General features: G+C 38.5%; 1 protein-coding gene across 16 annotated transcripts in view; it reads right to left on the bottom strand.

The window, feature by feature from the left end:
- Positions 1 to 16725, bottom strand: part of Bmpr1b (bone morphogenetic protein receptor type 1B) — a 393795-nt gene that overhangs the window by 14982 nt on the left and 362088 nt on the right. For all 16 annotated transcript variants that reach the window (XM_010639607.2, XM_010639605.2, XM_033757798.1 and 13 more), the window contains 4 exons: positions 12202 to 12298; positions 11060 to 11198; positions 4889 to 5081; positions 3813 to 4110 (listed from right to left, as the gene is read on the bottom strand). In XM_010639607.2, the coding sequence (XP_010637909.1) occupies positions 3813 to 4110; positions 4889 to 5081; positions 11060 to 11198; positions 12202 to 12298 (727 nt within the window). The remainder of the gene's footprint in view (positions 1 to 3812; positions 4111 to 4888; positions 5082 to 11059; positions 11199 to 12201; positions 12299 to 16725) is intronic.

The raw sequence follows: 16725 nt of genomic DNA, 5'->3' as shown, positions 1-16725 counted from the left end.
ATATATGTATATATATTCACAGTGAGTAAATAAAGCAAAAACAGGGCTGAAAATAACGACATTGGACGGACTCGGGAAATTCAGTACCTGTTGGGCTGGGCCACCCATCTCTTCTGCACTTGGACAGTTTCAGGCTCACAGGTACAGTCTCCACTGTAGCTTTTCCTGTTTACAATGTAATCCCAGAAAGGCCCTGGGCCAGGATTTATGTTCCTCCTAGGAAACTATTTCATTCTGACACTGAAGTACCAGAGGGGCTGCTTGATCTTCCAGAGGGAAACACAAAAAGCCACAAGGCATCTCCTATGGCATTGTTTCTTGGGAGGGAGCGGTGGGGTAATGGTGATGTCTGCCAGGCACAGCCCAAGTCGAGAAATGTGTCAGGGTTTACATTGCTTTCTAAAGAGTGCAGTGAGAAAGTAAGGCAGGGCAAACAGGTGGTAAGGGCAGGAAATCCCTGAGGCACTGTCTTAGCGCTCTCTCAGAGTTTTCTCTTTTTGTGAGTCTCTCTCTCTCTCCCCCTCAGCTTCCCTGCGAACCTTCCAGAAATAAGTTAAAAGCCTAAGAGAACAGTTAACATCATGTAGAAACGAAGGGAAAAAAAGTTCTCACAGGATGTTCACCTTTGAAGTCTGAAAATTCAGCACTGTTTGCTATGACTCCATTTGAAATAACATACTCTAAACATCTGTTCATGTACACACACACACTATGAAACAGTCAGGGAATGAGTGTCAACTGAAGAAACACATTACGAGAGTTATTCAAAAAAAAAGCTAGGCTAAAAACCAGGAAGTACAAACTTTAAACTGTAGGAGAGAAAAATATGAAATGGACCTCTGACATTACCAAATGCAAACTCGATTTAATGGAACAGGAAACTGAGGCCCGGAAGACCAATGTCCTCCAGCCGGTCAGTATCTAGGTAAGTCTGTGCAGCCAACACTTGAGACACCAGCTCATCTTTTTCTACCCAAACAGTAGCCAGTGTCACTGAATTATGCCTTAAAGAAATTCTTTCCACTTCCTAGGAGATGGGCCTACATAAAATTTGAGGTTATTTTCAGAAATATAATAGTCTTTCACGGTCTATGGAGAAGATGGGTCTCAATTACTTTGCTATTGCCTGCATTTATTTATTTAAAATAATGTAAGAATACTTACAATGAGAGACAATGCTGGGTCAAATGGGAAATACATTATTAAATCTGGTATGGATCCTGCTTTTAAGGACTAATAGGAAAAACAAGGCATGCGCCAAAGTAACCGTAATACCAGGCAGACAACAGTCAGGAAGCGAAAAGAGACGTGCAGAACTGAGTGCTGTTACTCTTCGCCAGGAGATGAATGAAGTGAGTTGGAGGCATCCTGAAACTGGATGAAGGCACCCAGAGAGGCAGGGGCATTCTAAGCTCTAGACTGTGGAATCACAAGCAAGACAGTAGCAAGCACAGGTACATAAAGTTCAGTTTCCCAAAATAAAGCATACAAATTGGAGACTTGGTAGACTGAAAAACAGGAAAGGCAAATTTAGTCTAGCATGTATAGCTAGGAAAAGTTTCTTTTTTTCTTTAGTCTTACAGTCTAAATGGAACCATTCATTTATCCATTATATAGAAAATTTAAGCAATATCTTAGTAATGGGAAAGAAAATGAGATGCAAACCTGAAAAATACATGTTATGTTCCTCCAAAGGGCTTACCCTACACTGGCAGGGACAGCTTTGTCACCAAGGATTGCCGTTAAAAGTGTACAAAATGTCATGATCATAAGCAGAGGGTCCCACTGGAGGGTATGACTAGATTAACGAAAAATTAGATGTTAGTCAGCAAGATGTCTCTAAGAAGGAAACGGTGAAGAGCGTTAATAGTTTGGACAAAGAAAGGAATACACGTGTCCAGGAAATAATAAAACCTGTTAAAAATACCTGAGGGTGTGACAAGTACAAAGTGTTCAGAATACACACAGCAAACAGTAAGCAGTATGGCAGAACAGGGCTGAAATAGGGCAGGGCCAGCAAAGAATCCACTGTACCAAGCAACTCCAACTACATTAACCCAAAGCCGTGGGTTAAATTAAAAGGATGTCCAAAAGTAGGCATCAAAAATATAAATTTGGCAGCACATGCAGAAAAGACTGGAAAGCAGAAGTATTACTCCAGAATCTAGAAAAAATGGTGCAGAGGGCCAACCTGGCTAGCTAAAGTAGGAATGTCATAAAGACAGATTCATTTTGTTTGGAAAACCAGGAACTGGGGAATAAAGGAAGATGTTAGGCACTCCACACTGCAAATGGATCCAGCAAGGCTGAGCAGTAGAAAGCAAAGCAGGAAACCTCTGGGGGGAAAATATGTGACAGGAAAACATGAGCAGAACCAGTAGAGAAAGGAGGAAGCCTGGGCCCCCAAAGGCAGCTCAGGAACAGAAGAGGGAAAGGCCTGGACTGAGAACAGGTGCAGGAAGAGAAGGCTCTGAGCAGTGACAAAGATCCTGATGCCATCAGTAAAGCTGCGTCAGGAGAGGACGGAGCAGAGGGCAAACTCGAAGACATTACAGATGGTCAGGCTGGAAATGCAGATTACCTTCCGGGGCGTGAAGAACTCTAACAAGGGAGGAGGAAGAGGCTGCTAATCTGGGAAGCATGGTGAGCTTTTGAGGAGATGTGATAAGGGTTGCAGGTCAGAAGAAAAGAAAAAAAGAACTCTAAAGGGGAAAGGAGTTTAACAGTCTTTACTGGCAAGAGGTTCATATTTCCCAACTTGAATGTGTAAAGCAAATCATTTCTTTTGCTTTGCTTTTAAAGATCAAGAACTTCAATCTGCCATCTTCTAAATGGTGGAGACTTTCAAATATTTGGAGTTCACTATTAAATCACACTTCAGCCTTTACCTGCAGAGTAAAATACTAACTCCTCAGTTCTTTCCTGTGAGTTTGATGTTCCAAACTGTCTTCGTGACTTCTCCTTTGTGCCTCTCTCCACATGCTACAGAGCTCCCTTTGGAAAAAATCCAAAAGAGGGTCCAACCATGTAAAAAAGGATGAGCCTAAATTGAGGTTTATAAAGAGGTAGTTCTATTTTGCCAATGGAGGTCACTGGCAAACTCATTTTGTACATTTTGTTTTCAGAACAAAGTTACTTTTCCGCTAATTAAATCACGCTGGACAGAAAAGGAGCTACTCTGATCAAAATGAAGGTGAATAAAATAGAGTCCAGCCACTGGCCTGTCCATCCTCATTGCACAGAGGCTGTGAATGTTCCTTGGGGGCCGCAGGAGTCTGAAAACCCCTGTCAGCACATTCTGGTCTCTGTGCCCAGGTGTTCCAATCACTGTTTAAACCACAGTACGATACTGCTGGATACTGGCTGTGTTTTATCAACTTCTAACATTTCTCACTAAATACCTATGCAAGCTCCCTCTCTCTGATACCACAAAGCACGGTCTCTGCACCAGACAGCACTCTCCCGAATCCTTCCCCTCTCACATATTATGTGGAATTCTGACCACAAGCTCCCACCCATTCCCCACCTCTTCTACACAGCTTCCCCTCAGCTGCACCCTAAAAGGGAACAGCCTCTAAGCCAGGTCACTGTGGAGCACAGAAACAGAACACTGACCTTAAACACACTGGGCTCCAAAGGAAAAAAAAAAATGTTTGTTGACATTTTTTTTCTTCCAAGAAGTTGTTGAAATGAATGGAACTCCTCACCTACTAAATAGACCCCAGAGCACCGAGCTACAGAATGTGTGTAACATCAGTACAAAGTGACAGAGAAGAATCTTAGGAAGGGTATTTGTTCATTCTGATACTAACCTAATAAATTTAACAGCCAGGCCCAGGTCAGCTATACAACAAGTTCCATTTTTCTTCACCAGGATGTTCTTGCTTTTTAGATCTCGATGGGCGATCGCTGGTTTGCCTTGAGTACTAAAGATTTCAGTGTGTAAGTGGCACAGGCCACTGACAGAGGAGTAGGCTAATTTCAGCATTGATTTGGTGTCCAGGGTGGTGGACTTCAGATAATCATAAAGAGAACCGTTTTCATGATAGTCTGTGATGAGGTACAACTGGGTCCAGGACCCTGTCCCTTTGATATCTGCAGCAATGAACCCTAAAAGGAAAAAAAGACAAAAGGATTGGAGGCATTTTTGAAATATAATCAGGAATAATTCCTACTCTCTAATCCTATTCGTTCTTGATAGATGTCTTCTGTTCAGCATTCACCTTGTTTCTTCATTATGCCTATGGCGGGGTTAAATTAGGAATACCAAAGAGACGTAATCAAAACTGCAGGGATACAGAAAGATTAAGAATTTGTATCTGCAAACAGGACACCTTTCTGATCAGCAGTGGATATGTAAATCCCTTTACAGTATTACAGTTACATGTGAGACGCTGTTTATAAAACTGTCTGAAGGCATACACACACTGATTAGCTTTCCCTCCTTCTACTTGAATGATCCAGACTGGTCAAGTCTAGCCAGAGAAAACAAGGAGTAAATCAATTCCCAACACAAACTCTTGCTATAAGTAAGCCCTATTGATAAAATGCTTCTAACTTTGCACAACATTTAAACAAAAATACGCTCCTTCAAATCCCTAAGAGCGCTTTAAAAATTCTTGTGTGGCATTAGCAGTTCCTATCTCTGAAGAAAAGACATCTGAGAGCACCCTCTTCCCAGCACGCATTCCCGGAAGTGCCTTGTTCACTGCCCCTGTGTGGCTGCCCATTAGCATCACATGAGGCTCATGGACTGATACCAAGGAGGAAACGTGTGCATGTTCCATAACCAGTCCAGGCAGATGAATTAATACTCGGATGTTAACAGAAAAACAGAAGAAAGCTAGCAAACCACCCCGCCCCACCGTGCCACACAGAATTCACTCACCCAAAATGTTTTCATGCCTCATCAGCACCGTCTGGTATATCTCCGTCTCCCGGAACCAGCTGGCCTCCTCTGTGGTGAAGAACACTTTCACGGCCACCTTCTCCCCACGCCACCTCCCCATCCAGACTTCCCCGTAGCGGCCCTTTCCAATCTGCTTCACCATCTGAATCTGCTTCGCTATCGTTCTTTGGACCTGTTAAATCCCCAAACACTCTGTTAGGGTATTTGCAGCACTAAAGATTTCTTTAATCGTTCTTTTCTCCAGAGAACTAATAATTAATGCATATAAAATATATTTAGTCAGTAATTTTCTTTGTATAGACAAGTTACTTGTATTTATTAACTTACGCTGTTCTCTTTCAAATGTACTTGAGACTGGGCATTCTGAATGCTCAAAATATTGTTTCCACATTAGCAAATATTTCATTTTACCCATTATCATTTTCATAAAGGAAAATTCTGAACACATTCGCAGTAGGTGGCAGAAAAGAATACTCTCACTTTCACCATCATAATTGGGTATTAGAGATTCTGGAAGAACTTTGCCACCATATAATTAATCATGGACACAAGAAAACATCAAAATTAAAACATGCTTTTGGGCACACAAGGAAAAAAAGAAAATGTCCAAGCAGGGAAAAGAAAAGGAAAAAGGGGAAAAAAGAAGGAAGGGAAAAAAACCCAGGAGGAGGAAGGAAAACAGTTGAGACCAGAGTAGAGAACAATAATCATTAAGTGCATACAAAAGACAGGCTCCTGCCTGGGATGAGAACAGTATCTTACATGGATTCAGAGTCTAAACTTTGACCCCTTTAAAACTAGAAGAACTTAACCTAACACTTCTTGGGACTATCAAATAGTACTACATTTGCAGTAGGTTGGTACCATACCATGCCTCTTGGGGAAAACAAACTATAAATCCTTTCCCAAGGAAATCTTTTGTAGCACACTTTTCACTCCAAAAGTGCATTCTTTATGGTTCTTTATGGGATGAGAGTACTTTGAAGGAGGTCAGCCATCAGTAAAAGTTGATCATGGGTGCAATATAAAAACTGTAATACACTGGTGGGCTCACAAGGAAGAAAACAAAGGAGGGAGGGAAAGGAACAAAATAAATGTGGGGAGAAAAAGAAGGAAGAATCTGAGAGAAGAGTTATAGAAAAAAAACACCTTAAAACAAAAGGAAACTGTTACTATAAGTGAGTCAAGAAAACCAATCCACCGAGATTTTAAAACCTTCAGATTATATATTGCAGTTGACAGAAATAAAACATCAAATAACTACATGAAATATTTAAGAACTTGAAGATGCAATGAAAAATATGCATGAAGGAAGGGATTATTGAAAACTACACTTTTCAGGTGAAAGAGTTGTCAGTCAAAATGCAAAATGGCAGATTAAAGAGAATAATTAAACAATGTTAACAAGTTGGAGAGAAAGTTACTTAAGCTATGAGACAGCTCCAAACAACCATAAAGAATGCAGCACAGACAGAAAATATAAAAGCTAAGGAACATCTAAGTCCATTGTTTATGCATGTAGTATGATTTTCCCATCTGCACTTACAATAAAATATTTTAAGAACACTAAAATCAACAATTCCATGAATGAAAGGGCTGCTAAACATCTCTGTCAATTCACATAATTTGGAAGACAAACATAAAGAAGCTAGGTTAAAACTCTTATAAAATCTGATCAGAAAACTGGAATGTGCTCTTTTTAGAGATACATTTTATGTCAAGTAAAAATTTAGTTTTTCTTTTTGTCTTTGCACTTTTAAGAACCACAGAATTACACCGGGCCAACCAAAACACTCTTACCTCACAGACAACTAAGCAGCAGCCTTAACTATCCATGGTCCTGGAAATAACAGATTTTACCAATTAGGATAGGGACAGTGAGGGGCATTATTCTGTTTACCATAGGTGTCTACCAATTAGGATCAGTTCTTTTTTGTTTTTTTTTTCCAGAATGCATGTGTTTTTTCAACATAAAAGGTAGTGCTACTTGCTGTCAGAGCCACTACTGGCACTGGTATCAGATAGAAAGTGTTTTGGAAAAGGACAGTTATCTGTCTCCCAGAAAAGTTTGAAAAGGGGGCTGCAGATATAGCCCGGTGATAGAATGTTCCTGGGTTCAACCCTCAGTGCTGCAATAACAAAACAAAGAACACGCTACAAAGCTTGAAGCTGGAAAAGAGCAGGCGAGTGCAGGCTTCCTCCCTCCCCACCCTCACACTGCCAGCTAGGTGGCCTTCTGTACTCTCCTGGCCTCACACAAGGTGACAGGAGCTCCTGGTTCTCGAAAGCAGCCTGGAGCCAATTACACAGCAGCTAAATTACTCACTTGAGAGGAAACTTTCCACACTTGCGGAAGAAATATCATGTTCAAGGCTCAGATGTTACAAAGCCTTGCTCCTGTCAATCCAGGGAACATTTCTATCATAAAGAGTTTGCATCTGCTTCTTTTCTAATGATATTATCTCTTCCTCCCTGAAAGTTTTGACATAATTGGCAATGCTGCATAGCACAGAAACAACTTATCACTAAGACTAAGAAGTATCACTAAATCATATTCAAAAATTCAAAGAACACTTTTACTTTGAGTTTAATGACAAAGGATCAGAAAATATAACTTGAAAAATTGAAAATCTTTTCATTTGATTTAGCACATGTTTCTGGTCTTTCTGTACCTAACTTTTCATCCTATGTAACATTCTTAAATATCAATTTTTATTTTTTCAGTTCTGGGAAACAAACTCGGGACCTTGTGCTTGTGAGAAAGGCGGTGGCAACACGGAGCTAAATCCCTGGATCTGGCTATCAATTCTTAGAAGTCTGATTGTACAATTAAAATAGACCCCAATGATGAATGTAACTCTACTGTACACCTAAAATGTACCAATAAACTCAATGAGAGGAAAAAGTGTCCTGTAGTACTTTGGGTCTGAAAGCGTCCCTTGGTGTCCCTCTGTGGAGGGTCTGAGGCTCTGTCCTCTGGGAGGTGGCGAAACTAATAAGAGGTGGAGCCCCAGGGGAATTTTAGGTCATGGGGCTCTGCTGTCAAGGTGACCGTGGAACTTCTGTCTCTCTCACTTCCCAGGCACACAATGAGGACTTTTACTTCTCCCACCAAGATGTGCTGTTGCCACAGCCCAGAACAACAGGACTAACAAATTACACACTGAAACCTCTTAAAGCTGTGAGCCAAAATATAACTTTCCTCTTTCAAGTCGGTTATCTTAGTATTGTCTCACTGGTGGAAAGCTAATGCATCTGTACCATGCAATCACCGTAACTGCGGTCTCAAAAAAAGAATGACTGCATGTGCACTGGACACAAGTCAACATTTCGGGGCTTAGGAGGAGTTATCACCATCCCAGGACTGTCATCTTGTTTAGGGACCAGATAGATGCCTGGCAGTGTATGATGGTTAAGTCCACGTGCAGACTGGTATATGGGTAGAACAAAACGTGTAGCCGTAAATAATGGTTTGCATCCTCTCCTAAGATCTGAAGCAACAGCACGAACACTATACACACTCACACCACCCACACACACACCTGTACACACAGACAGTTGACAATACTTTGATACATATTGGAAAAGATGTTTACAAGAGTCCTCACTTAAGAAGGTTAATGTTTAGTAATTTATCTATTGTTTTACAAGATCAAATAGGGGATATACTACAGTAATACATACTATTTGTTAAATACATATTAGATAATCTGCCAGTCTTTTATATGTATTTTATATATAAACACACATATATGTGACACACAGAGAACAAAAACAGACACTATCTTAATTGTTAAGAATAACTGATACTCCTATTTTGAGAAAGAAATGGCTATCATGAAAAAAGTGAAGATCCAAAATTAAAGGCATACATAAAATAATTTAACAAACACCACATCCAGATATGTGTTTACATGTAAAGCATTATGCTGATGAAATAAATAAAAATCAGTGTTACAGTGAGGCATATCATACTGGCTTCTGGTTGCTATACATGGGCACGCGTCACCTGGTGTGTAACACAGGATATATTTCTAAAACAGTCCTGTGCTACATATTTTACATCGACAGCAGTCTGCTTAGGTACTAATGGTCCCATGAGATTATATCACTAAGTGATGTCAGTTGTCCTAGCTTGTGTAGAAATATTCTATGAGGTCCCTCAGCACACACACATGCACAGGCACACACACATACGCATCTAGTGATGCGCTTCTCAGAACCTGTCCCCATCATTAAATGACATATGGCTGTACTTCTTCATAGAGACACTATGAGTTTTAAACGGGAGCACAGAAAGGTCACTGTCTAGAGTGGTCGACACAGGCAGTCTGGCCCGAGAAACTACTCTTTTTCAATTTCTTTATTAGTCCATGCAGTACATGATGAACACATTCATGGCAGTGAGTTAGTGAATGGACATAAGACATCTTTGTTCTTTTTTCATCCCCTCCTCCTCTTCCCCACCTACATCTCTCGGTCCCCTTCCCATTTGCCAAAGGTCTCAAAGAAGACAGGAAATATGGAGAGAACTGTACTCTTAACATTTATACGCTATATTCCAAATGCTATTTGGGGGGATCTAAATTATAGAAACAGTATTCTTACAGAGAGTAAAAGAAGGAGCTGAGAGTTTGTTTGTTTGTTTGTTTGTTTGTTTTTTAAGGAAATGACTGAGCAGCCTGTTTAATGAGTCAGATAATCTACTGGGGACACAAATGAATAAAATGGAACCACCACTCCCAAGATGACACAGGCCAGCAAAAGACTATTACCTCTAATCCAAACATTAATTAGACTATCATACTGCTAATAAAAGGAAAACATCATGACAAACTACAACCTGGCTAGCTCTGAAGTGACTAAGGAGTTGTCAGAAGTTACATGGGAGTGAGTGTCGAGCTGTACACTGGTAGAATGCGCCACAAAGAGGCCGCATTTGCAAAGACATGGACACAGATCCTGGTGAGAAGCAGTTACTCGGGGTGAGGCCAGGGCTTCAGTCCTGGCTGAGAGAGGCAGAGGACAGGGTGGGCAGGCAGGCTGGGCTAAGGTGCTGTGTGGATCAAGCTGTGAAGGAAAGTCCACCATAATGTTAGGAGCTGGCGAGTTGTATTCAGCCAAGTACCATGGTAGGTTCAAAGAATTCAGGAAGGTGCTCCATAGTACCAAAAAGGTGAGCAAGATGGGAAAACAGTGACAGAATAAACAGGTACATCTAACTCATTAAAGCCAAAAGGGATATGATGATGTGTGCTTTTCTTTATAAATAAAATACAGATTTAAAAATACAATTATATTTGCAACATGTTAAATTCTAAAAATTAAAATCAAGTTACTTGGTCATTAGAACTTGTACTAATTGTTTTTAACTCTTCATGGCATAATTTTTATCACAGTCCCTCAAATATTAACATACACTGTTTGTTGGCTCATGTCAAAAACGTTACTTACAGTAGTAAATGAACATCACCCAGAGTCAAGTAAACAAAATATCCAAATATGAACCAGACCAAGAAGACCAGAGAACTCAATTGTAAGAGTTATTAACAAAAATATTCCTATTGGAAACTATTTCCATTATGAATTCCAACAGTCTTTCTTTGTGGTCCATAAAAGAGTGAGTCATATTTCTCATCAAAGCTAGCGCCTGTGGTTTGGAGTACATTGTCATCAAGGTAGGCAGTTCTGTATATCAGAAAACTAAGCCTCTCCCGAATGGAAGAGCTAAGACTTCACCTTGAAACATAAACCCCCAGCTGACAGGCAGCCTGCTTTTGTAGAAGCATTCAGGGCCCAGTCGGGCATAATCCTTTTGCCTTCAAAAGCCGGGCCAAAGTGTAGTAATGCTATACTCCCACAGACAGAGGGAAGATGGTCCCCCGTTTACTGTTTTCTAATCTGCTCTTTATCAGAATGTCTGAGGGTCTGGGTTGTAACCATACACTTTCATTAAAAAACAATCACCTTCCCCTCTCCATGTCAAAATGTTATCAGGAAGCCTGCATCTGAGATCTGATGTCTGACTGGCTGAACAGAGTTTTCTCCTGGTCCGCTGCCCTATCTGTTTCAGTAAAACGAAACCCTGCATGTACTGACATTTCCTCTTGGAAGACATTTCCTCTCGGTTTAAAACATGTTCTCTCCTACCAGCAGAGGGAGGCCTGATCCACTTCCTGAGCTCTGGGACTGCTCGATCAGGTCTCTCAGGGACTCTCCCGGAGGGATGTATGTCTCGTCCTGCTCCAGCCCGATGCTATACCGAGGTCTGGTTTCTTGCCTTTTATATCTAAACGTGATGGGGTAATTTCAGAAACCGAAATACAACGATGGGGTAAAAACTTTATAATATATTGATTTTAACACAGAAATAGTACTTCTTGTCTTCAGTTATGGTTTCTAAAGTACAAACCATAATTACTTTGCTGTTAATAAACATGTTTTTTACTGTCCCAACATTTAGAATGTTTTGTTTTGTTTGTTTGTTTAACTGCACACATCCAAACAGACTACATTCTATTAGATTTTCCAAACAGTTACAATATTTATTCCTAAACTATTTTCATTTGAGGTCCCTAATTAATTAGAAAAAAATCTTGGTTCACAGAAAACATTACACCTAACTCTGTCATATAAGATAATGTATAAAATGGAAAGAAGTTAAATAAAATCACACTTTAAATACATTGTTAATAGTTGTTTTAACTATAAATTTATTTGTATCAACTAATTGACCCATTTGCAGAATATTACAAATGAATATTAAATTGCTCAAAAGGCAAATAACATGGATGTAAAGGCCTTTAATATTTTACAAACTAGAAAATAAGTTATTAGGTTTCTGAAAATAATAATCACACTTAACTGAACTTATTCAATTTTAATATTTAATCAATAAATTATGTTTAAAATATCTTAATACCTTAATACAAAGGGAAATTTTTTAGCTGGGGAAATGAGGACTTATTTGAATCACTCTAAGTTCAATATGGTCTTTTCTTTGCTTAGAATTCAACTTTGGTAGCAAAAAGACCCTGAATCCCCCAGCTACCCTCATTTCCTTAGAGATTAAATATTTATGTAAGTAGTTTTGGGTTCTAAAGAAGAAATTAGGTATCTATTTATAACGTCATCGCAACAAGTATTTGTCAATAGTAATAGATATTTCCAGTTGAATATTAAATTTAATTAGGGACAAGAAAGCTGTGACTAAAAAGAGTAAGTGAAAGCAGAAGATTAGGATAAGGAAGATACTATAAATTCAAAATTCTACATCCATGTGTTAAACTCACCTGAAGTAGCAGAATAAAATAATAAGGACCAAGAGCAAACTACAGACAGTCACAGATATAAGTAACGCCTTGTGATGTATAGGTCCATCCACAAAATCTGAAAGTAAAAGAAAAAGAAAGACAGCTATGATACGGAGAATATTTCCACTTAAAAACGAGGAATCGCCTCTTTCCCAAAGCCCTTGCTAAGCATTATATGCGAGATATGAAAAAACTTTCAGCATGCTAATTTATAAGAAAAACCACAGGTATATTGCAAACTAAATATTAGACTAGCAGGGATCACTGTTCATCTAGGCACCTTTTTCAATAGCACACAGCTCCCCTCCGGAAGGAATAGGCTTGACACATGGTACACCCATGGGAAGACTATGTCCAAGGAAAACAGGTTGAAAATATAAGCAGAAAGCTCATAGTTACTCCAGACACAGGTGGTGGGTCCACAGGCCTTTCTCACATGGAACTGGAGCACTCTGTACTATAAATTCGAATTTAAAAAAATCACACCTTTATTCCCTGCACATAAAGGCAAAGTCATCCTCATGATGGCTACAAAGGCAGAGGCTCCTGAAATGCTGCCAAACAGAAGGATGTACATTACTTTAAACGAAGATGTCTTCAAAACCATTTAGCTTAACTTTTTCACAAATGGAATCACTTTTTTTAAAAATGGACAAGTTCTAGACAAAGAATGCACGATACTTTAAAAAACTAATTATTAAATATTTTTCACCGTGTCTTAACTATAGTTTTTTTTGTTTTGTTTTGTTTTGGTCCCCCAGGGACCAAACTCAGAACCTTGTGCTTATAAGGCAGGTGCAATACCAGTGAGCTAAATCCCTGGCCCTTTAACTGTAGTTCTAAATAAAACAAATTTATTTAAAGCATGCTTTCTCAAATTTTATATGACTAAGAATGATGAGAGACCTTTAACATAAATGCATATTTACATATTCTTAACCTCAGTAATTTTTACTCAAAGAATCTCCTTTTTTAACAATTCTCGTAAGCGAGTTTTATGCAGGTTGTCTCTGGGACAATTTGAAGAAAAATGACTGAAAATCAGGTGTACTTATATAACAGCAGATCTAGCACCATTTTAAAGGGCAAACTATATCCTTGAGAAGAGTGATTACTGTCACTTAGTAGTACTATAATTTATGACTTTGGTTCCAAAACAGGCTTTCCAACTGTGCTGTATGCTTGTACATGTATGGCCACCTAAATATTTTATATGCCAAGTGACTTATTGCAAGTTCTATAAAGAAAAACTGAAAATCATCAACTAAACAAAATCAGTACCTCCTTACCACTCAGGCCAACAGCTGAGCAATGCTATCTCAGTATTATTTCAATGAACAAAAGAAAGTTCGGGAGCAAAATATTTCACCATATTATATTGTTTTATAAGACTATTTTCATTTATAATATTTCAGGCATTTTCCAAAAGCAGCAAATGATTTTAAAGAATACATAGTATAGAGATGCCCAAATTAGAAAGCCAATCTTCTACTCTCGTATATTAGAAAAATTCGGAGATAATAACAATTCTTTACTATAATACGCAAAAGTCTGCAGTGAACACATTCACATCTGTCTTTGCACATGTTCATACCAATTTCTTTGTGTTCTAGAAATAGAATTATAAGCTCAATGTACATCTGTACCAAGTTTTTTCACTCATATTGTCAAGTATCTTTTTGAAAGACTGCAACAGTCTCTACAATCATTATCAATATAAATGTTATATTTGGAAATAATCTCAGCCTTGCAAAAAACTGTAAGAAAAAAAAGAACTCACATAAGCCCTTCACCTAGATTTCTCATTGTTAACCTCTTATCCTATTTGCTTTGTAATTCCCTTACTGTAACAGTGTCCCCATCTAAATATATACAATGTATGTATTTGTATTGAAGTTTACGTATTTGTATGTCTATACAATTTAAGATCATTTGAAGTTGTAGAATAATGCTCCTGTCATTTACAAACAGTTTGTAATATACTTCTTAGGAATGAAGACTTTGTCTTACAAACAGCAATACAATTAGCAAAATCAGGAAATTAACATGAACGTATGAATTCAAAGTAAGTCTTACTATAGTTTGAAACATTTCATGAAAGGTTCAGATTAACTATTAAAAACTGCACTCCACAGATCACCGTGCTTATTTCTTGTCCAACCTGTTTTTAAATGTTTTTCCAGATGATTTTATTAGGCCACGTTTGCAGTACATGCCTGCATTCCTGTGTGGAGCTGGTTCATGTACATAACTCATCTTCATTCCTCTTTTTACCCTCTTTCCCTTTTCATGGCCAATGTCATTACTTACTCATCAGTTTAAAATATGTATGTTTAGTGATTACGATTCATACTAGTCACAAAATATTAATGAAAGCAGGCATCATCTTCAAAGGCTAAGTGAAAGTCATAAAAAGAAGCAGTTTTATACAAACAAACTAAAAAACTCTGCCTACTGACCACAGAAAAAAAGTTTAGAAACTTTATCCACTAGATACTGTCCAAAAAACCATTGCAGCTTCACCCAGAGGCAACGTACAATTATAACATACCTTGTATGCACTGCTTAGTAAAACCTGAAACCATTATGTAGTTTTTAAAATTAAGCAGGCTGAAATTTTATACAATAAATTATCTTAGTAAATTTCCCCTGTGTTCCTTGCATATACACACAAAGACTGTCACTGATATTCCAATTTTTAAGATAACAAAAGTTTGATTTTGTAGCAAACCAACTCAACTAAAACTGGAGCTAACCACACAATCAGTAATATTTTCAGGCTATGAACACAGAATACATTTTCATTTTATTAAAACTGTCCATTTTCCTGCCATTTACTTTTCACAGAAATGTAGATTACAAATTACAGCCCGGCCTTTACTCATCTTATTATATTTCTGATTTATAAAAGCAGCAAGACCTCAGAGGATCCCAGGGATTCATCCCTTACCACTGAAGATTTTATTGAAGTGTAGCATTACCTCCCTATTTTTCTTTTCTTGCTCCAATAACCTAACCCTTCACCTTCATCTTCTGCCTCCTTGGCTTCCATCAGGAATAACTGATCCTTATCAAGATCCCTTTTGTTTCCGTTGGTCCCCATTGGTTGTGTTTTAATCTGCCATTACCTGTGCTCCCAGCATTAACAATGGAAAGCAAAACCTTCCAGATACCAATGGGGAAAAGAGCAGAGGCCACTGGTTCTTTCTGGGCAACAGGTTTTTACCTGCACTGTCCTCCAACTGCTCAGGGACTAGAACCAAGAACCCCTGGGGAAGTCAGGGTCACTGCAGCAGGAATGTAACGCTCACCAGTGGTTTTGGAACAAAACTGTGTTCTGTAGCCCTGCCTCCTCTCCAATAAGTAGAACAGTTAGTGTTTAACGGGACAGGGTTAGTTTTGTAAAGCTAGAAGATGGATCATAACAGCGACATAAAATAAAAGAATAAATCATCCTGGAAACAACCACTTGCCCAGAGACACTTTGATAGGGACTCTGGGTGTTAGAATCATGGGCCACAGGAGGCGTCTTTCTATGAGTAGAGCAAAAAGAATTTGAAAGCACACTCCTGCTGAAGGACCTTAACCAAAAAGCAGTAATGCACGCGTTTACTTTTGTTATGCATCAAAATTCCTTTTTATAGTGAGCTCTAGAAATAAATTACCTCTGTATGAACAAAGCATGATATACTCCTCATTCTCCTACATAAAGTGTGCAGGGTTATATTCCCAATCACAAAACACATTAACATATTTGCTTCAAAAAGCAAATTACCTCTAAATTCTTCTCATCTGTCTGACCAAAAAAAAAAAAAAAAAAAAAAAAGACTGAAATTCCAAAACTGACCATTTCAAGAAATAGTAACACTACTCTCCTGCAAGGACTTTGGCTCAGACTGATCAGTTGGTCCGTAATGCTTAGGCACAATGTGTGTAACAGAAGGTGAGCTTGAGCTCCCACATTTGCCAGACACTCGAGCTGGACAATAAATACCATATACTTAAGAGATGCTGAGGAGAAACTGATGTTTCACTGGCTCAATACTAGTTTCCTGGAGAGTCGCTTCTAATTTGCACTAATGGGTAACATTTTTAAACAAATCTGTATGCTGCCTGAACTACAGTTATCTTAATTGAAATAAAAAGGAAATAAAAATAAATTTTAACTTTGCAAGTTCTGCATTATAATTTGCCTTAAACTACATAGAAATAACCATATTCATAAGCAGAGGGCTATTTCAGACAAATTCTTTATTAAGTCAATATGTGACATACTCAAGTAATTTCTGTAAACATCTAAATTTATACTGACTTTTTTTAAATAAGTAGGGGTTTTATTTACTGCATTTTAACACCAAGTTATCGCTTCCTTAATGTTCACTTTAAAAAGTGAGGATAAAGGATTGGGGATTTGGCTCAGTGGCTCCGCCGCCTGTCTCGCAACTGTAAGGGCCTGAGTTCGAGGCCCGGCACCAAAAAAAAAAAAAAAAAAAAAAAAAAAAA

Source organism: Fukomys damarensis, unplaced genomic scaffold (assembly GCF_012274545.1).
Source record: "Fukomys damarensis isolate Sample0158 unplaced genomic scaffold, DMR_v1.0_HiC HiC_scaffold_32, whole genome shotgun sequence".
In the NCBI taxonomy this organism is placed as follows: domain Eukaryota; kingdom Metazoa; phylum Chordata; class Mammalia; order Rodentia; family Bathyergidae; genus Fukomys; species Fukomys damarensis.
The sequence above is the reverse complement of the archived record's forward strand: the minus strand, read 5'-3'. Positions and strand labels throughout refer to the sequence as shown.